The sequence below is a fragment of the Loxodonta africana genome, chromosome 2 (assembly GCF_030014295.1).
Source record: "Loxodonta africana isolate mLoxAfr1 chromosome 2, mLoxAfr1.hap2, whole genome shotgun sequence".
NCBI lineage: Eukaryota > Metazoa > Chordata > Mammalia > Proboscidea > Elephantidae > Loxodonta > Loxodonta africana.
This window is the reverse complement of record NC_087343.1, coordinates 190,194,035-190,216,642: the sequence shown is the minus strand read 5'-3', so window position 1 is coordinate 190,216,642 and position 22,608 is coordinate 190,194,035. Positions and strand designations below refer to the sequence as shown.

At 38.4% G+C, this 22,608-nt stretch overlaps 1 protein-coding gene across 9 annotated transcripts in view; it reads left to right on the top strand.

Annotated features, from left to right (window-relative positions):
• FBXW11 (F-box and WD repeat domain containing 11) overlaps positions 1–22,608 on the top strand; it is a 132,467-nt gene that overhangs the window by 65,712 nt on the left and 44,147 nt on the right. For 6 of the 9 annotated variants that reach the window (XM_010592498.3, XM_010592502.3, XM_064279118.1 and 3 more), the window contains one exon: positions 20,435–20,497. The exons of the other annotated variants lie outside the window; for them this stretch is intronic. In XM_010592498.3, coding sequence (XP_010590800.1) covers positions 20,435–20,497 — 63 coding nt within the window. The remainder of the gene's footprint in view (positions 1–20,434; positions 20,498–22,608) is intronic. 9 annotated transcript variants of the gene reach the window in all.

The following is a 22,608-nucleotide window of genomic DNA, read 5'->3' as shown; positions in this document are numbered from 1 at the left end:
GAACACCTGTTTTGTACATGAGTATTTTCATTTATCTAGCTTTGTAGAGGGCAAGTTTGGTCCTAATTGCTTTTTCATGTCTGGAAATGGAAGACTGATTAAGTTTTTCATGAAGTAAAAGCTAAGTTTTTCTAAGAACTGGGAAAGTTTTATTTTTTTTTTGTCATCGATAGTACAGTTTTTTAAATTGTGCTTTAAGTGAAAGTTTACAAATCAAGTCAATCTCTCATACAAAAATTTATATACACCTTGCTATATACTTCTAATTGCTCTCCCCCTAATGAGACAACACACTCCTTCCCTCCACTCTTTCTTTTCATGTCCATTAGGCCAGCTTCTGACCCCCTCTGCCCTCTTATCTCCCCTCCAGACAGGAGATGCCAACATAGTCTCACATGTCTTCTTGATCCAAGAAGCCCACTCCCTACCAGCATCATTTTCTATCCCATAGTCCAGTCCAATCCCTGTTTGAAGAGTTGCCTTCAGGAATGGTTCCTGTCCTGGGCCAACAGAAGGTCTGGGGGCCATGACCACTGGGGTCCTTCTAGTCTCAGTCAGACCATTAAGTCTGGTCTTTTTACGTGAATTTGAGGTCTGCATCCCACTGCTCTCCTGCTCCCTCAGGGGTTCTCTGTTTTGTTCCCTGTCAGGGCAGTTATCAGTTGTAGCCAGGCACCGTCTAGTTCTTCTGGTCTCAGGCTGATGTAGTCTCTGGTTTCTGTGGCCCTTTCTGTCTCTTGCCCTGGTGGCGAAGTGGCTAAGTGCTACTGCTGCTAACCAAAGGGTCGGCAGTTCAAATCTACCAGGAGCTCCTCGGAAACTCTATGGGGCAATTCTGCTCTGTCCTATGGGGTCGCTATGAGTCGGAATCGACTTGACGGCACTGGCCTGGGCTTGGTGCTCTTCATTCTCCTTTGCTCCAGGTGAGTTGAGACCAATTGATGCATCTTAGATGGCCACATGCTAGCATTTAAGACCCCAGATGCTACTCTCCAAAGTGGGATGCATAATGTTTTCTTAATAGATTTTATTATGCCCATTGACTTAGATGTCCCCTGAAACCATGGCCCCCCAAACCCCTGCCCCTGCTACAGTGGCCTTCGAAGCATTCAGTTTATTCAGGAAACTGCTTTGCTTTTGGTTTAGTCCAGTTGTGCTGACCTCTCCTGTATTGTGTGTTATCTTTCCCCTCACCTAAAATAGTTCTTATCTACTATTTAATTAGTGAACACCCCTCTCCCTCCCTCCCTCCTCCCTCCCTCCCTTCCCCCCTCGTAACCATCAAAGAATATTTTCTTTGTTTAAACTATTTCTCGAGTACTTATAATAGTGGTCTTATACAATATTTGTCCTTTTGCAGCTGACTAATTTCACTCAGCATAATGCCTTCCAGATCCCTCCATGTTATGAAGTGTTTCACAGATTCATCACTGTTCTTTATTGATGTGTAATATTTCATTCTGTGAATATACCATAATTTATTTATCCATTCATCCATTGATGGGCACCTTGGTTGCTTCCATCTTTTTGCTATTGTAAACAGTGCTGCAGTGAACATGGGTGTGCATATATCTGTTCGTGTAAAGACTCTTATTTCTCTAGTATGTATTCCAAGGAGTGGGATTGCTGGATCATATGATATAGTTCTATTTCTGGCTTTTTAAGGAAGTGCCAAATTGATTTCCAAAATGGTTGTACCATTTTACATTCCCACCAGCAGTGTATAAGTGTTCCAGCCTCTCCATAACCTCTCCAACGTTTATTATTTTGTGTTTTTTGGATTAACGGCAGCCGTGTTGGAGTGAGATGGAATCTCATTGTAGTTTTGATTTGCATGTCTCTAATGGCTAATAAAAAGTTCAAGTTTTAAAAATTAAACAAACAAACAAACCAAACCCGTTGCCATTGGGTCGGTTCTGACTCATAGCGACCCTATAGGACAGAGTAGAACTGCCCCATAGGGTTTCCACAGAGTGACTGGTGGATTTGAACTGGCGACCTTTTGGTTTGCAGCCAAACTCTTAACCACTGTGCCACCCGGGCCTCAATAGTATTCAAAAATGAATAATTTTCACAAGCATTATTATCAACATTTCAGTTTTTTCTTGCTCTTCATAGGTTTTTGACCTGTCCCTCTTTGACCTAACTAAATTCAAAAGAGAATTTTTAATTAGCCTGACAAATATTTTTACATAGTTATCAGGGACTAGGCATGGTGCTATGCATTTGTATAATGCAGTAAATTAAAACAAATGGAATCCCTGCCTCTTTTGATTTTAGTAGCAGAAACGATGGATGTTATACAAACTCTGCAGCAGGGTTAGTAATTTGTATGCATTCCATGTATAAAAAAAAAAGTATCTTCATTTTTCTAAGCTGATCACATCTTCCTCATAGAACTCCCTGCTGTCGGTGAATTTAATCCAATCTAGTTAAAGCCATTTCTGTTTATTTACGTATGTAAAAATTCCCTGATAAATCAGGCTATTTTTAAATTAATGGTCAGTCTTTCAAATTTCCTCTCTCTTTTCTGCCCTCCTTCCTCCCCCCGCCCCCTCCCCTCAATTGCCAAGATAGGACAGGTTGTCAGAGGGTATTTATGAGTCTTTGCAGACCTGGGAATGTGATTTGGACTGGAGAACTGCCATCCATCCCTGAAAGTTTCACTACTGTTTTCAGGTATCCTGGTTGTTGTTGGCATCTCCAGCTGGTGAACTTATGTCTCCTCCATTTCTGTGTAGTTGGAGCTGTTAACCACCTTGGTTCTTGATGGAGCTGGGGAGCCCTCTGGTAATTGGCTTCAACTCTTTTTGATCTCTGACCTCTGAATCCTATATGGTGACTTAACTCCTTTGTTGATCTTCCCAGCCTCAGAGAGATGTGAGTGCTAAAGTTAAGCCCTCCTTCTGCCTGACCACCTCTTGTCACCCACTGATTTGTTTGTCTAATGGGAATAAGTCTAATGCCCCCTCTTCCTCCATCTTATAATCTCTTTTCATCCTTTATTTTTGCTTAGAGGCCATAACACTGGTCTGATAGTCTTATCTGCTTCCCCTTTATTCTTCCTTCCATGGTCCATCAGGGACCTTGCAAGTTAGGTTTGTGCAGTCTTAGTTTCTGTATAGCATGTATTTTACATTTCCTAAATCGCATATTTATAGGATGTCTTTTGGTTTGGATTTCTTGGCTTGACTGGTCTCAGAATTTGTTTTACCCTTTCCGTCTTACATCTTGCCCAAAATGGTACTGGTGGAAAACTGCAAGAGTATAGAAGTGTAGGAAATTAAAGTGTCTAATGTAATCATTACCCCCCCCCCAAAAAAAAAACAAAGAAGCAAAAAACTCACCAAACCTATTGCCATCGAGTTGATTCTGACTCACAGCAACCCTATAGGACAGAGCAGAATTGCCCCATAGGGCTTCCAAGGCTGTAATCTTTGTGGAAGCAGACTGCCATGCCTTTCTTCTGTGGAGCAGCTTGGCGGGTTTGAAGCGTCAACTTTTAGGTTAGCAGCCAGGCACTTAACCACTGCACCACCACGCCTCCTTAACTTAATCATTAGAACATCTAAAAAGAGAATTTATTTCTAAAATAGTATAAGGAAGACCATAGTGACTCATTTTATTTTCAAAACGAGCATAGATAAAGTTAAGCTTATGTTGTGATAGTTTATAGATAACCTTTCTCTGTTCTTACACAGACCCTCCTCTACTCTGTGATAGCCAGTGTCCAGGCTGTGGTCATTATTTATTTTAATCTGTGTAGAAGCCTTTTTTTCTCCCTGGTTTTCTTTGGTTATTTCCAAAGGTAAGGGGGAAAGAGTGACCTAACTTTTTTTTTTTTAATGCCTATTATGTGCCAGGTGGAAACTCTGGTGGCGTTAGTGGTTAAGTGCTGTAGCTGCTACCCGAAAGGTCAGCAGTTCGAATCCCCCAGGCGCTCCTTGGAAACCTGTTCTCTGTCCTGTAGGGTCACTATGAATCAGAATTGACTCGATGGCAGTGGGTTTGGGTTTGGGTATGTGCCAGACATTGTGCTCAAGTCTTTCATTATTTAATAAAAAAATTTCCCTTTTCTATTTATTGCTCAAAATACTAATTCTAAGAGCCTTTAAGATAATTTGAAGTTTATCCCCTGGATTCCCTGACTTATAAGTTGCAGTGGTAGGGTGGAGAGAGCCCTGGAATGGGAGATAAAAGTTTGAGTCCTGATTCTACCATTTCCAGAATGAGGTGCCTTGGACATTTGTCTTACCTTGTCTCACAGTACAGCCCCCACCCCCTTTTTTTGGTCTCAAACCCAGTATCATGCAGATGATCATGTATAATTCATAATTTCAGTGTGTATTAAATGCCTTACTTCTGTTAGGCACTGTTGTTTGTGTTAGGAACATAGTATACAAAACAGGTAAAAATTTCTGTCTTCATGGGGCTTATATTTCTAGCAGGGAAGACACAATAAATAATATAAATAAGTAAAATGCTTTATATATCAGGTGATAAGGATACACATATCAGAGAAAAATAAGGCAGAGATAAGAGATAGGGATTGCCAGTTTGAGGTTTCAGTTTTATATGGGATGGTTAGGTAAGACCTCACTGTAGAGTGAAATTTCAACAAAACTTGAAAGAAGTGAGGGCGTGAGCCTTGGGCAAATTTGGGAGAACAACATTTGAGGTGGAGGAAACAGCAAATGCAGAGGCCCTGAGATGTGGGAGCATACCTGGAGTGTTAGGGACAGCAAGAAGGCCAGGGCGGCTATAGCAGCGAGCAGCATGAGTGAAAGGGAGAGTGGGAGATGAGAAGGACTGGTGGGCAGATAACTTTGTATGTCTTTGACATTTATTAGATAGAAAGCCATTGGAGAATTTTGATCTGAGCAGTGACTTGCTCTGACTTCAGTTGAAAGGATTGCGCTAGCTGCTATGTTGAGAACAGACTGAAGGGGGCACTGGTGCAAGCAGTGGTGGCTAGGACCAGGGTGGTAGCTGTGGAGGTGTTGTAAGCAGTGCGATAGGAGGAGAGCTAGGTGAGTGCAGAGCGCCGGAAGGCAAGTGGATGAAGTGTATCAACCTTGCTGACAGGTCAGGCAGTATGAGGAATGAGAATTGACCTTTGGATTCAGTAACTTAAAATATGAACACTGTTCTGATGAAAATAAATGATGAATCAAAAGAAATGACAGTTAGTTCAGCCATCCATTTATTAAGTGCAATTTCTCTTGGAGCCAGCAATTCTAGGAATTTGACCACAGGAGGTAGGCTGTAAAGTAGACATGAAGGTTCACTGCAGCACTGTGTATGGTAGTAAAAATTTAATATCTGTTACTACCTCTGTCAGGTGAATAAGTTACAGGATGAAGTAAACTGTGGCTACTAAAAATAAAGATGTAGTTGTAGATCTTCAGTGACATGGAAAGATGGCCATGATACATGGAAAAAGCAGCTACTGAAGAAAATGTTTGAAATAATCTGTGTCTCTGTGTGTGTGTATAGATACTTTTTCCCTTTCGATCTCTCTACCAGAATGCTAATAGTGGTTCTTTTTGGGTGGCAATATTTGGGTGATTTTTCTTTTTTCAACTTGATTTGAATATTTTCTTTTGTAAAGTGCCAATACAAATCTTTTACCCATTTTTTGTTGGGTGTATGTGTGAGTGTCTGTTTTTTCTTTACTGATTTGAAGTGGTTTTTGTTGTTGTTCCTTTTAATATTGCGGATGTGTTGCTAGTCTTCTCTCACTCTGTGGGCTGACTTAAAAAAATTATTAAAAAATATTGAGGTATATTTTGCACATTAGAAAATTCACCTGTTTTAAGAGTACAATTCAGTGATGAACCATCACCATGAGTCAGTTTTAGAGCATTTTCTTCCCCCCAATAATGTGGGTTGCCATTTCAGTCTCTTTATAATTTTTCTTTATGGTTAGCATTTGTTGTGTCCTGTTTAAGAAAGCTTTGCCTATTCCAAGGTCATGAAGATATTCTATGATTTTTCATAAAAGCTTTACTATTTTAATTTTTTTTTATTTAGGTCTGCAGTCTACTAGAATTGATTTGTGTGTGTGTGTGTATAAGAAGATAGCACTCAAAATAAACAGACCGGGAAAAATTTTCGGCTACGACATATCCAATAAGGGTCTGATCTCTAAAATTTACAAGATACTGCAACACCTCAACAACAAAAAGACAAATAACCCAGTTAAAAAACAGGCAAAGGATATGAACAGACAGTTCACCAAGCAAGCATGAGGAAATGCTCACGATCACTAGATCACTAGCCATTAGAGAAATGCAGATTGAACCTATGTTGAGATACCATCTCACCCCAACAATGCTGACACTAATCTAAAAAATACAAAATAACAGATGTTGGAGATGTTGTGGGGAGATTGGAACTCTAATACACTGCTGTTGGGAATGTAAAATGGTAACAACCACTTTGGAAAACATTATGGTACTTCCTCAAAAAGCTAGAAGTAGAAATACTATACAATCCAGCAATCCCACTCCTAGGAATATACCCTAGAGAAATAAGAGCCATCACATGAATAGACATACGCACACCCATGTTCACTGCAGCACTATTCACAATAGCAAAAAGATGGAAACAACCTGAATGCCCATCAACAGACAAATGGATAAATTATGGTACATACACACAATAGAATACTGTGCAACCATAAAGTACAAGGATGAATCCAGGAAACATCTCACAACATGAATGAATCTGGAGGGCGTTATGCTGAGTGAAATTAGTCACAAAAGGACAAATATTGTATGAGATCACTATCATAGGAACTCAAGGAAAGGTTTACACGCAGAGAAAAACATTCTTTGATGGTTACAAGGGTGGGGAGGGAGGGGGAGAGGAAATGACTAACTAGATAGTAGACAAGTGTCAGCTTTGGTGACGGGAAGGAAAACAGTACAGGGGAAGTCATCACTACTGGACCAAAGCAAAAGTGTAAAAGTTTCCTAGACATATCCAGACACTTTGAGGGACCAAGTACCTGGGGCTGGGGCTTGGGGACCATAGTCTAGGGGGACATCTCGGTTCATTGGCATAACATAGTTCATAAAGAAAATGTTCTACATTCCACTCTGGAGAGTATTGTCTAGGGTCTTAAAAGCTTGTGAGTGGTCATCTAAGATACATCTATTGGTCCCATCCCACCCGGAGCACAGAAGAATGAAGAAAACTAAAGACACAAGGAAAATACTAGCCCAGAGGACTACAGGACCACATGAACCAGAGACTCCTCCAGCCTGACACCAGAAGAACTAAATGGTACTTGGCTACCACCAATGACCGCCCTGACAGGGAACACAACACATAGGCCCGGACAGAGCAAGAGAAAAATGTAGAACAGAATTCAAATTCACAAAAAAAAGACCAGACTTAATGGTCTGATAGAGTCTGCGGGGAAGCCTGAAACGATGGCCCCCAGATGCTCTGCTAACCCAGAACTGAAACCATTCCCCGAAGCTCACTTTTCGGGCAAATATTAGGCGTATAAAACAAAAAAATCAATACATGTAAGGAATGTGCTTCTTAGTTAAACATATGAGACCAAATGAACATCTGTCCAAAGGCAGAACGAGAAAACGGGAAGAGACGGAAACTGGACAAATGGGCACAGGGAACCCAGGGTGGAAAAAGGGGAGTGTGCTTTGGATTGTGTTGAATTTACGGTCTTATGTATTTTAATAAGTTTTGGTTGGTTTAATTTTCTTTTTGTAGTTTTCATTAAATGATATAATTACTAACAGATGCTCAATAAGTGGTAGTTTTTATATAATTAATTGCTTTATAATATCTTGGATGTTTTATATATGAATCTTAGATAAGTCTTCCAAGTTATATTTGAACACAGCACAAGAAATGATTATAATGTGGCATGGTTTTCTCTAGCTTTGTCAGGCATCTTTGATATAAATGTTTGATGTTTCTTTTAAAATAATGTACCAAACCAAAAACCCAGTGCTGTCAAGTCGACTCCGACTCATAGCGACCCTATAGGACAGGATAGAACTGCCCCATAGAGTTTCCAAGGAGCGCCAGGCAGATTCGAACTACCACCCCTTTGATTAGCAGCCATAGCACTTAACCACTACGCCACCAGGGTTTCTAAATGATGTACAGTAGAAGCAAAAGAGTAAAATGCTTTTCCATTTTTTATTATCCTCCCCCCCACCCCCCAGCAATGTTGTGCTTTGGGTGCTTTGCATAAATTATTTCTGTTCCTACAGCATAGGCAGCATTATGCCTGTTTAATAAAAGAAGAAATGAATCTGAGTGAATGGTCAAGTGACTTCCCCGAAGTCACACAGTTTGTAATCATGAGAGCCTGGGACTTGCACTGGGCACGGCTGGTTCTCAGGGCCTGCTCTTTATATTTCAGCTGACCAACTTTCCCTTTGATGCTATTCTCCATGACTCAGTGTTCTTTGGCTATTTTTCTATTACCACTTCTAGGGGACCTTCTCTTCTGTTTTCCTACAGGGTCGCTATGAGTTGGAATCGACTCGACGGCAACAGGTTTGGTTTGGTTTTGGTTTTGGTTTAGTGCCTTTAAAAGTCTTACTTTTGAAGCCACCTTCAAAGTCTTAAGCACTAGGAAGAATTCAAGTGCACATTCTGTCACCCCTTGCCTGCTTTCTCCGGGAGACTGTAGCTGATTTGTATCTACCCTTCTTTTTAAACATTCAAATAATTAATAAGGTGTTCTTTTATCTAGGTAACTAACTACTTTGAGGATGATAAGGGTGACTGCATTTCTGAAAATAGACTTTGTTTCTTATGACTTTTTCTATGGGCCAGAAATGGTGTTGCATGAGTTTTTTCTCCAACATTTTAAATTCTTAATCATTGTAGACAATTTGGAAAATATGGGAAAGGAATAAGCAGAAACACAATTCCCATTTTTGCCATTACAATTAATAGGAGGATTAGAATACAGCTAATATTTGTTATCAACATATATTTATTCTACTTTTGTAGTGCACCAGGAGTTGCTCTCAGTGGTAAGGATGCGGAATGAACAAAACAGCCAGACGTCTCTGCCCTGTGAATGTTAAATGTGGTTAAGGGAGCCCTTGTTAAGTGCCAGAATTTTTAATGTAATTTTTTCCCTTACCATGCAAAGGAGAGGCCCTGTTTTCACCTCAATTTATGGATGAAGAAAAGTTAAATGGTACAGTAAAACCTGCGAAAGCTGGAACCTGTATTAGGTGGAAACCTGTCAGAAGGAAAACTCAAATATTTTTCACTAAACAAAGAGCAATAGAAAAGTGTAAGACTGTCCCCTGTCATAGGTGGAAAACTTGAGGGACCTGGAAAAACAGGGCTGTCCCATTGAGTCCCCTCTCTCACAGGTTTTGCTGTATATGTAAACAAAAAGAAAATAAAAAATTAGAGAATATTGATTAGTGTTTTCTAATTGCTTTTCTAAATAAATACTTAAATTTTATTTCTAAAAATGGGATCATATACCTGCTTTTTTTCCACTTAAAATATCATTTGAAACTTTTTCCATGTCATTATTATGCTAAAATAGTATTTCCCTAGCCTTAGACAGTTGAGTACAACCTTCAGTTTTTTATAGATGTGCATACCATTTTTTAAATCTATTTCATGTATTTTTAAATTTGCTTTTTAAAATAAATCTGAAATGGGAACTGTGTATCACTGCATAATTGGAAAATAATGGCACTTGCTAAGATAGGTTATTGTGGAAATAAGTAACTGTAAAAAGAAAACCCATGTAAAATTCTAGCCAGATAAAAGACTGAACAGGAGCTCAGCTCTTTTTGTTAAAATCAGACAATTGTGAGTATTCGAGATATATGAAAATCTTTTGATACAGTTATAGAAGAATTGAAAGAAAACTGACAAGGTAGTAACTTTTGCACTGTGGGATTCATTGTACTCTTAACACGTTAACCAGCGGCTTTCAGCAGCATGTGCATTTATATGTTTGTGTGTAATTTATATCTCTCTGTCTCTTTCTATCTAATCTGTCTATCATCTGTCCACCCACCTACCTACCTATTCACCTAACACCTGCATGGACATAGTTATGAATTTATGTGTATGTATTATGTATAATTTATATGTATGTGTCTGTGTGTATGTCTCACATACGTATGCTCCCACACATTGCTCTTTCCCAATTACTGTATTTCATTATCAAATGTAAGATGGCATCGATTGTAAAATTTACCATTGTTTTATGTAGCAATCAGAAAAAGTGCTGTCGATTTTAATTGTGATATGTAAGAAGCATCCTCATTTCAAAGATTTTAAAATGTCAAAAAAAAAAGCATCTTAGAATTGATGAGAGTGTGTTCTTACCTCTTTCAGTTTTTTTTTTTTTTCATGGCTGTCTACCAAATTGTATATAGCCCTTAATGGATTACCCCATACCTATTGCCGTCGAGTCGATTCTGACTCATAGCAACCCTATATGTCAGAGCAGAACTGTCCCATAGAGTTTCCAAGGAGCGCCTGGTGGATTTGAATTGCTGACCTTTTGGTTAGCAGCTGTAGCACTTAATTAACCACTCACTTGCTGCCAGGGTTTCCCATAAGGGATTAGAACCTGCAATTTGAATAACAGGAACTACAAATTGAAAAAACATGAATCTTGATTTCTATCTTACATAAATATCAGTACAGATGGATTTTAGATCTAACTGTGAAAGGTAAAGTAAAATTTCTAGAATATTACATGGGGGAATATCTTTATAACCTTAGGAGAAGACACAGAGAGCATGATTGATAAATGAGACTTTGTTAAAACTAATTACTTCTGTTCATCAGAGACACAATTAAGAGAAAGAAAAGTTAAACCACAAATTGAGAGACCTTTTTTTAAATAAATATACTTGGCAAAGTACTACATTCCAGAATATATAAAGAATTTCTACAGATCAGTAAAGAAAAAGACAACTCAGTTAAATGGTCAAAGTTTTGAACCATTGCTTCCCTAAAGACAATATCCAAATGGCTAATAAATCTATGAAAAGGTACACAACACCATTAGTCATCAGGAAAATGCATGTTAAAACCACAGAGAGATACCTCTATATATCCAGCAAAATGGTAAAATAAAAAAGAACAAAATCCATAGCTGGTGGGCAGCTGGAATTCATACACACTGTTGGTGGAAGTGGTTATTGATAGAATTACTTTAGAAAAGTGACAGTGTATGCTCAGTGACCTATCAATTCTACTCCTAGATATAGACTCAACAAAAATGTTTACCCATGTACACCAAAATGCATGATGGAATTATTTTTAAATGTTAAAATCTAAAACAACCCACAAGTTCATCAACAGTAGAATGCATGAATAATTTTTGAAATAGCATACAGCAGTGAAAAGACAACAAACTGCCTCTGTCCTTAAGAACATCAAGAACAATTATATTAACCAAGAGAAGTCAGACTAAAAAGAATGTGTTCTATATGATTCCATTGATATAAAGTTCAAAAACAGGCAAAATGAATCTATAGTGATAATAAAAAAAATAGTGATTACCTTCAACAAGGCTAATGACTAGGAGGTAGTATGAGGGAGACATTTTGGGCCCTGGTAGTGTTAATGATGTTGGTCTGAGTGCTAGTGACATGTTGGACGTTTACATTGTCTTCAATTTTTCCATGTTATAAATTGTTGCTAAAATTTTTGTAGGTGCGTAATTCCTTAGGACAAATTGCTGTAAGTGAAATAATGTCAAGTGTTACATAGTACTTCTTAAAATTACGTGATGATATGTATTCTCTGGAAAGGTCACAATTTATAATCCTGTCAGAGAGCCTGATCCCTATACATTACACAAAAAGAAGTTGCTAATTTGATAGGTGAAAGACTGCATCTGTTTTGTTACTATATGTGCTTGTTTTTGGGCCACCATTTAAATTTCTTTTTTGAAACCTCTGTACCTTTGTTTATTTTCCTACCAAGGTATTAATTTTTGTTTTGTAATTAATTTACAAGAAATCTTTATATGGTAAGTTATTTATCATATGTTGCAATATTTTGCCCAATGTATTTGCCTTTAAATTTTTGCTATTTTTGAATATTTAGGAGTTAAAATTTTTTTATTTAACCAAATATTAATCTTTTTCCATGTTTGGTGTCGTTGCTTAGACAGCTCTCTCCCTATTTTGTGAACTTATAAATGTTCTTCTGTGTTTTGTTTTAGTACTTTATGATTTTGTTTTTCACACTTGATTTTTTTTCATAGTATATTTTGATATATGGTGTGAAGTAGCATTTGACATTTATTTTGAATACTAATTATTGAATTATCCCTTTTCCACTAGTTTGAAGTTCTCACTTCATCATACACACATCCATAAGTACAGATGAATCTGTTTCTGGGTTTCCATTGTTTCATTAATCTGTTTTTACTTTACCAGGGCCACACTGCTTTAGTTATTGTAGCTTTTAAGAGTAAGTTTCAGTATCTGATAACGTGGGCACACCCTTTTTTAAAAAAGTTGGCTGTGAAGCAAGGAAGAAGAACATCTTCCTGTGTTCATTCCTCCAGATGCTTTATTAGCACCTTGTGTAATATTGATATTCACAAGATAATGTGCTGGAGTTTGGGATTGCATTGAATCTATAGATCAAATTAGGAAGAATCAACATTTTAGTAATAATGAGTCTTTATATCCATGAAAATGGAATCTCTCTCCAATTATTTTGATTTTTCTTTGATTTCTTCCACCAGAGTTCTGCAGTTTTTCTGATATAGATATTATGCATATTTTGTTGGATTTATTGTTAGTTGCTATCGAGTCCATTCCGACTCATCACGACCCCTTGCGTGCAGAGTAGAACTGCTCCATAGGGTTTTCAAGGGCTGTCCTTTCAGAAGCAGATCACTAAACCTGTCTTCTGAGATGCCTCTGGGTAGGTTTGAACCGCCAACCTTTTGGCTTGCATTTGAGCCCTTATCCATTTGTGCTATTCAGAGAGTCCTTGTTAGATTTATACCTAAGTATTTCATGATTTTTGGTGCTAATGTAAATGGAGTTGTGTTGCCCTAGATTAGGGATTAGGAGCCTAGGCAGAGTTAACAGTAACAACCAAAAGGTGCTTGGTTTACCTTAACCAGTTGTTGTTCTGTGTATTTAGAATTTATGGCAAGTAGTGATTGACAAAGTGGATTTAGACTTTTCTGCTTGGCTTAATATTAAACATATAATAATCTCTTCTGATTTCTTACCGTATTTGAGATTTTTTTTTTGTGGCCTAAAATGCTGTATCATCAATCAGGTTTTTTTTTTTTTAAATAGTGTTTCATGGAAAATTGTAAATAATGCATAGTCTTATTGAGTGGGGTATTTGAGATCTATTTAATATAGTCAAGCTTATTTTTATTTATTTACTTGGTCTATCAAAGATGGAAAGCTATTTAAAAACCAAAAATACTTCTCTTTTCCATGGTGTACTTTATGGAATTTTATTTAGTACATAAAAGAATATATCCTCTTTATAAATTTTGCTTCTTAGAAATTTAAAAAACTCTGTTATTTAATGGTTTGACTTGAATATTGATCTCTTTGTAGTAAAGACTCTTGCTTTCCTTTTTATTTGATTTTCTGTTATGTTTTTTGCTCATTCCTTTTAGTCTGTGTGTGTGTGGGTGACATTATTGTGCCTACATCAGTGGGCAGGGGAATGCCTGGATTCAACTTTATTTATTTAAAAATGCTGATTGCAATGCATTAAATTGATTTTATGGGCCATAACCAGCAGTTGGAAAACACCCAAGATACATTTTTCTGTGTGTAAAATACACTGATTTCGGAGTAGAATGACCTAGATCCAAGTCATGCATCTCTTTTTTCCTAGCTGTGTGACGCTTAACTAATTACTTCTCTGGTTCTTTCTCTCTCTCTTTTTTTTTTCTGTAAAATTGGAATATCTGCTTGATATTTTTCTGATGATTAAAAGATAGTATATGAAACTTGCCTAGCACAGAGACTCAGTAAAGTTTGCTAGTAGCATTTTGCATTACGTTTTTGTTATCATGAATGTCCTAAGCTGAAAAATCTTAAAACAAAATGGCAGAATGCCACATTTTCCAGATCTTTTGTAGGTTCTCTTTGCCTCTTCTCAGGAATAAAGATGCACCGGTGGTGCAGTGGTTAAGAGCTCAGCTGCTAACCAAAAGGTCGGCAGTTCAGATCCACCAGCAGCTCCTGGGAGACCCTATGGGGCAGTTCTATTCTGCCCTATAGGGTTTCTATGAGTCAGAATCAACTCTACGTTGTATTTCTCATCATAAAACTAAAAATGCAGAAGTTGCAGCATTTTTAAAGTAAGGAAATAATTCCCCTTACATAACTCTCAAATTTTCCAAGTGAAATATATTCTGTGTTAGATGGTGGCACCTACTGGCAAAGGTACCGCACTGCTCAGAGCCTGCTGTGCCTGTACACACACTAAAAGAAAATGAGGGTAGGTCTTTGGAAGGAGCCTGCCCCTTCCATTGATTGGCATGACAGTGAGAAGGTGGAATGTGAAAAAGAGATTCCAAGATTAGTGAAACAATAGAGAAAAAGGAAATTGAGGTGATTGCTGAGATTCCATACCAGATGTAATGATATTGCAGATATACTTTAATAACACAGCTGCTGAAAATACTAGGTTGTTTCCCTCTTTCCTGACAACCTTTCAACTCGTAATATTGCGAGGTTTTCTTTTTTTTGAATGATTGTGCAGTATGGTAAACTTTTCAAGATTTTGTTTTAAGAAATGTATTTTACATTGAGGCTACCTAGAATGTTTTTATTTATTAAGGTGAGGAATTTTTGCCATTACTAGCCTGGGGTAGCAGTGTTATTTAAAATGCACAGGTAAAAAGGAAAGTTATTTTTCCTTGGCTGTTTATCATTCTCAAATATTGCACTACATGTATTTCCAGCTATTGCTTTTAATAGCAGTGCTGAATTTGATTATTTTTTATTTTTCCTGTCCTCTTTCATTAGACATATTTGTGATCAGTGGCATTAAATTTCCAAGTCTGATTCTGAGGGTAATGGAGACCTGACTAATTGAACTAACCAACCAACCAGTTGTCCTTAGGTTGGAAAGTTACACTATCAGTTATGCTCAGAAGGCTATTTATGAAGAAAGAGCAACTGCCTGTGCCTGTGTCCTCTTTTGCGATGCTTGGAAAAATGTCTCTAAAACAAGATTGGGATTTTCATCAGCTGCAAATAGCCATACACGCTATGTAACTGAGGAGGCAGTATAGGTAGAAAGAGCCTAGCTTGGAATCCTCACACTCGTTTGCTGCATAACCGTAGGCGAATTACAAAATATATGTAAGTCGCGGTTTTCCATCTGTAAAATGGGGATAATGTGTACCATGTAGATCATTTATATAAAGTTTCTAACACAATGCTTGGCATGTCATAGGGAATCATTAAATAATAATTATTGTCATTTTTATTCTATGGAATTATTAGATTAGATATAATATATAATTGATCACATTTTTTATATAATCGACTGGTTTCATAAATGTGAGTTGGAGAAGCTACCCAGGAATAGGCATTAGATTCTAGTGGTATTTGGTAGTTCTGAAATAATCACGTATTGGATGAAGTCTGCCGTGATGGTATCAGTGCAATTTCTTACTTAAGGTTGGTCCTACTCCATGGACCGCATAATTTCTCCGTAGCAGTGATTTTTTTAAGAAGAGACATAGTTACCTGGGAAACTTTAAAAAACAAAACAAAATGTATATTGCCTATGGCTTCATCTGCTCTACAGTCAGCTATTTGGTCAAAGACACACTTTGCCATCTTACTGCATTTGGGACACCTTCGAGAACCTAATGAAAGCTGTGGATCATCTCTCTGGGGAATTGCAGATACACTAACTTTTGTACATGGTTTCATGATATTTATAGCCCTTATCCTTACCCCAAGTCCATGGACATCTAGTAAAGAACCCCTGATATGAAAGTTTCCCAAATGTGAATTTAAAGGCATCCGGAATTTGCTCCAGAATTTAGATATCTGGCCATATTCCATGAATTACTTGGCCATGGTGAGATCAGGCTGTATTTGAAGATCACATACGGTCACAGGTGCTAAGGAAAGAAGCCCAAGGAGAAAGGCCAGGCATGAGATGGCTGTGATTTAGTGTATCTTTCAGAAGAGTCCAGTTTAGGAGCTCATCCCCCTAGAGCAGTGATTCTCAAGGGGTGGGGGCAATTTTATGCACCCCCCCATCTCCCCAGACACCTGTCAATCTGGAGACATTTTTGTTTGTCACAATTGGGGAGGGGGTGGATAGGGTTGAGATGCTGCAAAATATCCTACAGTGTACATGAAAGCCTCCAGCCCAAAGTGTTGATAATACCAAGGTTGACTTGGCCCAGAGGCCAGCTGCTTCTTCTGAGAATGTTTTTCATTGATAGTAGTATCACAGTGGGAGAGCCTAGATTTTTATTTATATATATGTGATGTTTCTTGGTAGGTTTAGGAGGAAAGGGATGATGATGAGAAGGGTAGGAAGTGAATAAGCCAATTTGGTATTTCAAAGAACTTCCCTTTCCCAGAAGTGACAGAGGATCAAAGAGGATTTCAATTTTCTGGTTGGCTTACCTCATGGTTTCACTTGAGAGTTTGAATATAGGAAACTACCTTCCTTTTCCCTTGGAAGGCTCTTTTTTTTTTTTTTTCCTTACCTCATCCCTACATTCAACTGTGACCTTTTGTCTATTGCCTTTAAGGATTAAAAATCAAAATGATTAAAAAAAAAAAAGTTCTTTATGACTTCTATAAGAGAGTTTTCTATTTTTACCCATCCCTCAGTCCCACAACCCCATATAGCAGGTTGAGAAATATGATAGGGAAGAGGAGAGGAATGTATTGTACTTACCAAAGTGGGCGTTTCCTTTGTCTCCTAGAAGTATTTGTCTGGTAAAGTGAGAGGAGGAAGAAGTTATGCTGTGCTGTTGCCCTATTCTGGAAACCCTGGTGGCATAGTGGTTAAGTGCTACAGCTGCTAACCAAAAGACTGGTGGTTTGAATTCACCAGGCACTCCTTGGAAACTCTATGGGGCAGTTCTTCTCTGTCCTGTAGGGTCGCTATGAGTTGGAATTGACAGCAGTGGGTTTGGCTTTTTTTTTTTTTTTTTTTGTTTTATTGCCCAATTCTCGTATTTGCCAATATGAATTGAGATATTATTAATAGCCACTACCTGTCTGTTAGTTTATTGTACTGTGGTTGCTTTTGTGTTGTGATGCTGGAAGCTATGCCACCCGTATTTCAAATACCAGCAGGGTCATCCATGGTGGACAGGTTTCAGCAGAGCTTCCAGACTAAGACAGACTAGGAAGAATGGCCTGGTCATCTACTTCCAAAAATTAGCCAGTGAGAACCTTATGGATCACAACAGACTATTGTCTGATATAGGGCTGGAAGATAGGTTGGAAGGCACTCAGACCACACAGTGGCCTAGCATACCAGTGATTGTGAAGATGGCTCAGGACCATGTTGTACATGGGGTTGTCATAATTCAGGGCTGCCTCAATGGCAGATAGCAACAACATTATGAATAGATTTTGTTATAAAATGTGGGGGGGGGGTGGTGGTCATTGTGCAACAAGCTTGGGAAAGTTGAATTAAACTAAACCAGTCTGATGTCTTTACTTGCAGGACATTACAGAACCTTTGGTATCTTAATGCAGTGTGTTGTAGCCTCTGAGAGAGAGAGAGACAGAGACAGCGAGAGCAAGAGCAAGAGAGATCTAGAGTGTGCAGCATTTCTCAAACTTAATTAACATCTTTGGGATTAGTATCACCTGGAATACTCCTTGGGAATGATCTCATCAATATAGCTTAATAGCAGAATCCTCCCTTTGGCATCACCTGAAGGCTTTATAAGAGAAGTTGAAAAAATATGTATGATGGGGGAGCTATTCCAGCCCCCACAGGGTTTCATTAATACAATTTTACTAAATTGTGTATCTTTATCTACTTTCACCAAGCCTTAAGAGGACAATAGCTATTTTTATCAGAAGGGTTATATATTTCCGTGTCATCTGTAAAAGTAAACACCATTTCTCCCTTTTGGAATGAATGAAAGGAAGAATTAAATTTTCTCGCTGTAAAGACAGACAGTTGCTTCTTGTGTAGCCTGTAGGGACCCCTGACTTTTTGGCGTCTTTCCTGAGTGAGGAAAGCATTAAGAATAGCTCTGGAGGATTCAGGCTCCTATTTTTCAAAAGTTTTTAGTTCAAAACACATATCATCCCTCATACGTTGCCTGGGGTACCTGGAGACACAGGTTTGGGGGCTGACTTGCCACTTAATTCCCCATTCCTTTACATGTTCACCTTTCATGCGGTCCGTCAGCTATTCTTCTTTCTCTCCTTGCCACCCTCTTAGAACCCAGAACGTTGTGACATTACAAGACGGCTTTGTGTCTCTATTACTCAAACCTAGGAGATGGCATCTTGAGTCACTGTTCCCACTTTTTTCATTCGCCTAAGGAACACTGCCAGATATTTTAATCCATAGGTCCTTCAAGTTAGAAGTAAAAGGAAAGTTGCATGGAGAGACCTTCAGAAATTGTACTTTTTGTTTCTCTCTTTCCCATTCCCTTCTTTCCATTCAGGATTATTTGCTGCTGCCACTACTCTAGCCCTGCTTTGGACATTGGGTTCTTAAAGCATTCTGTCTGCTTAATTCCTTGTTAGTTTAGCATAGTCTCAGCAGAAATGTTTAAACAATATTTTACTAAAGAATTTGGGAATAGCAAAGGGAAATGAAGATCAAGCAATGTGGAGTCTGGCTTATAAAATACAGTTTATCTCCTGTATACACGCTGCTTTCCTTTAGCTAGTGGCTGGCTTTCACATACAGACACCTGCTTCCTCCCCATTGCAGGCTTTGGAGCTGTGGGATTATAAGATTTTACTGAGGAAGCCAGTTGGTTTTCCCTGTAGCCAGCCATCTGGAGCCATTCTGTCAAAGTGTCTGAGGTTAGAAAAGTGCGAGAAGATAACACTTAGGGGAAAGTAGCATCTTCAAAGCAGGGAGTAAACTAATATTTTTTGAATACCCGTTATACACCAAGTGTTATGCTAGGCAATCTCCATACCCACACAACTCTGTATAGTTTGTATTCATCCTCTGGGTAAAATGACTTACTCAAGGTTGCATACACACATTCAGTAAGTGACCACATCAAGATTCATACCCCTCTCTTCAGTTTCAAAGCCTTTGGCTTCTCTACTACGTTATACTACATCCCTGATCAGAGCCGGCTGTATGACCTGTAGAGTTACCACTGTTCAGTTGTGACTTTCCTGCCATTACCATTACCTACATTGGGTATTCTCAGACAGATTGTTTGGAAATACTGTGTGAGTCCAAACGTTTTTAAGACTTGAAGAACATAAAGAAAAAATAGGAAAACTTTGAGAGATGGGCTTATTCCCTAAGGGCAATATGCAGGATTTTATAAACACTGGTAACTTAGACAGGTCTTTAGGGTCCTGTTGAATAATGCTGTGGGACAAATATTGTAGTTTAAATTTTGTGCCCTGATCTTAGAATTAGGCTGGAAGGAATCTTGGACAGACTGCTATCCATGAATGAGTTGTTATTCCTTTTGGAGCATAACTCTCCCACTTCCCCTTCTCATTAAGTTTCCATTTAGCCATTAGGTAGGAGCTTCAAAAGGGAAAATCCAATCATGTATAATCTCCAGTTAATGGGCAACTATTGAGCGACTAGGTTGCCAGAAAGAATAATCACACAGGGCCTCTTTGTGCAGTAAACACAAAAATCAAAAGCCGATGGATTCCCAAGGTATGCCAGATTGTTGTTGGCTGACAGGGTCCTCCTCTGCGGGGAGTAGGCTGGGGTACCCGCCGTGCTTGCTTGGGGAGATTGCAAAGCAGTCCAGAAAAACAGGGCTACCAGGGGAGGAAAGAGAAAGGCAGCGGGCTTCCAGGGCTTTGTCAGTTCTAACTGCTGATAGCTGGGGTGGATTACTTAATAGCAGACATTCTACTAAACGTTTTGTGCAGTCATCAGGAACCTAAGAGGGTCTCTGGGGCTTCTTGCCACAAGTTAAAGAAGAACGGCGATGACTGAGGTAGAGCGTTAGCCTTGCTCTGACAGTTTAGCCTGTTTTCCCACAATTTATGTCCAACCTTCATAAATAAAGACTTGATGCTTACTTTTGTTCAGCCACTAACTGTATTGATTTATGAAAGATGAACACAGCCCCCTTGACCCAAAATGGCATGTATTAGCCATGAGCCAGATAGCTCTTAGGTTTGTGTTGGTAGACTCTGGTTTGGGTTTTCAAAATTATATCTTGGTGTAGTTAATTAGAATTTGCAAAACTCGGCATAATTCAAATAACCTGTTTTTCCCCCCTTAGAACACTTCAGTTATGGAGGATCAAAATGAAGATGAGTCCCCAAAGAAAAATACCCTTTGGCAGGTAGGAATGACGGCGCAAGATAAGATAGCAATTGAGTTAATGTAGATAAGATGCTCCCTCAGCTGATCTCTTTAAGGAAAACAAGAGCCAAGTATTTTTATTTTCTTTTGTGCAGTTTTGCTAGTTTCGGAGCCCACCCTAATTTATCTTCTCTTCCTTGGGGAAGTGTTGTTACAAATAGTAAAGAATAGAGCATTTTGGAGTTTTCTACAAAATTCACAAAGATTCTGAAGTGGCTGTGGCCTAAAAAGTTCTGTTTGTGGCCATGATCTAAGCCAAAGGTGGAGAGTGGTGGCATCCTTTGTCACCAGAAAGAATGGCACCGTGCCACATACCACTTTTTTTCCTTTTGTCCCTCACCTCTATCCTTCTCTTCCATTACCATTGGTTTGACTTTACCTTGTAATCTCAGTTTTCTTCTTCTCTGTTTTTAGTTTGCCAGCTTTTAGTTTTATTTTAGTTTGCCAGCTTTCTCCCTCCCTCTCCCCCCACCCCCAGTTTTTTTTTTGAGGGGTGGGCATGTAAATTTTAAATGATTTGGGTTTTTAATCAGCCATTATGGCACACAGACTTCATCAATCTAAATCTGAAGAGAATAATGTAAAGAAAAACTTCTTGGTTTATTGGATTTGAAACTAAAGATGTAGGTTACTTACTTAGGGAGAATCAAGTGCCCCAACAAATTTAAGATGAAATGAAACAAGGCAAAACAATGCTAGGAAGTTCTTTGTAGGTGGTTGGAAAAAGAATATTGAAAATGTGCTGAAGAGCAGTGCACATGCCACTAATTTTTCTTCAACATTTTGTTCATACTGAATTTTATTCTTTCCTTCATGTTTATTTTTTTAAAATAGGATTCTCTTCATTTACTATTGATTTTTCAGTTCACAGTGGTTCTTAAAACTTCAGCTTTCAGTTTTTCTTTTTATCTGTCTTCCAGTCAACTAGTTACTGGTTTACAAATGCCCTAGGGAGGCTAGATGGTTAGGAACCCTCTGTAAATGAAATAATAACTCTTGTTTATTAAATGAGATAGTGGGTGTAAAAGTGCTTTGTAAATTGTAAAACAGTGCACAAATGCAAGTTGTTACTATTTGGTAATTTTTACTGGCTTTCTTTTTGTTTTTAATCTGTTATGAAAGCAATTATTTTGGCAAGTCATCATGAAAAAATATAGAAAGAAAGGGGAAAGGAGAACATGTATGACTTTCTCCATATTATGCACTTTGGGAATTCTGATGTACATTCTTTACCCTGTGTTAGTGTGCGTCCTTTCATGCAAATTATTGTGATCACAATGCTGTATAAAACCTGGATCTTGCCTTTTGTTCCTTAATATTAATTCATAAGCATATACTCCTGTACTTACAATCTTACTTTATAAATCTAATTTTAATGGCTACATTATAGCACTGTGTAGATGTAGTAATACAAGTTGCCTATAATTGGGCAGTTGGTGTTACTTCTAATTTTTCTCTATTATAACATTGTGGTGAACATCCTCAATGTGTAAGCAACAAAGACGTACCTTATACCTGCCGATACTTACCACAGCAAAAAATTTCATTTCAATTCCGACTGTTTTGAACTCTTTTCATTTTGGGGTCTGTTAGATGTGCTACTACAAAAAAAAAAAAAAAAAAACTACAAGCAGCATCAAATTCTGATTTCTGTTCAGTGCTACCCCCTGGTGGTATCTGGTGTCAGTGCGCTCTCCCTGACCCAAGACACACCAAAACCCATTGCCGTCGAGTCGATTCAGCCTCGTAGTGATCCTATAGGACAGAGTCGAATTGCCCCATATGGTTTTCCAGACAGTAATCTTTACAGAAACATTACCACATCTTTCTCCTGTGGAGCAGCTGGCTGGTGGGTTCCAACCGCCGACCTTTCCGTTAGCAGCTGAGCACTTAACCGCTGTACTACCAGGGCTCTTTTGGCCCAAGATGTGAGGGGGAGAAGCATGCTTAGATAATAGGGTGGCAAGATAAATAGGGTGAGAGATAAATGTCTTCCTGCTTTGTACGTCTAAATGTGGACGTAAGGACTTGCCTTAGACATGAAAGATTTATAAGATTTTTATCAAGGAAGCCTACAGACTCCTTTGGATA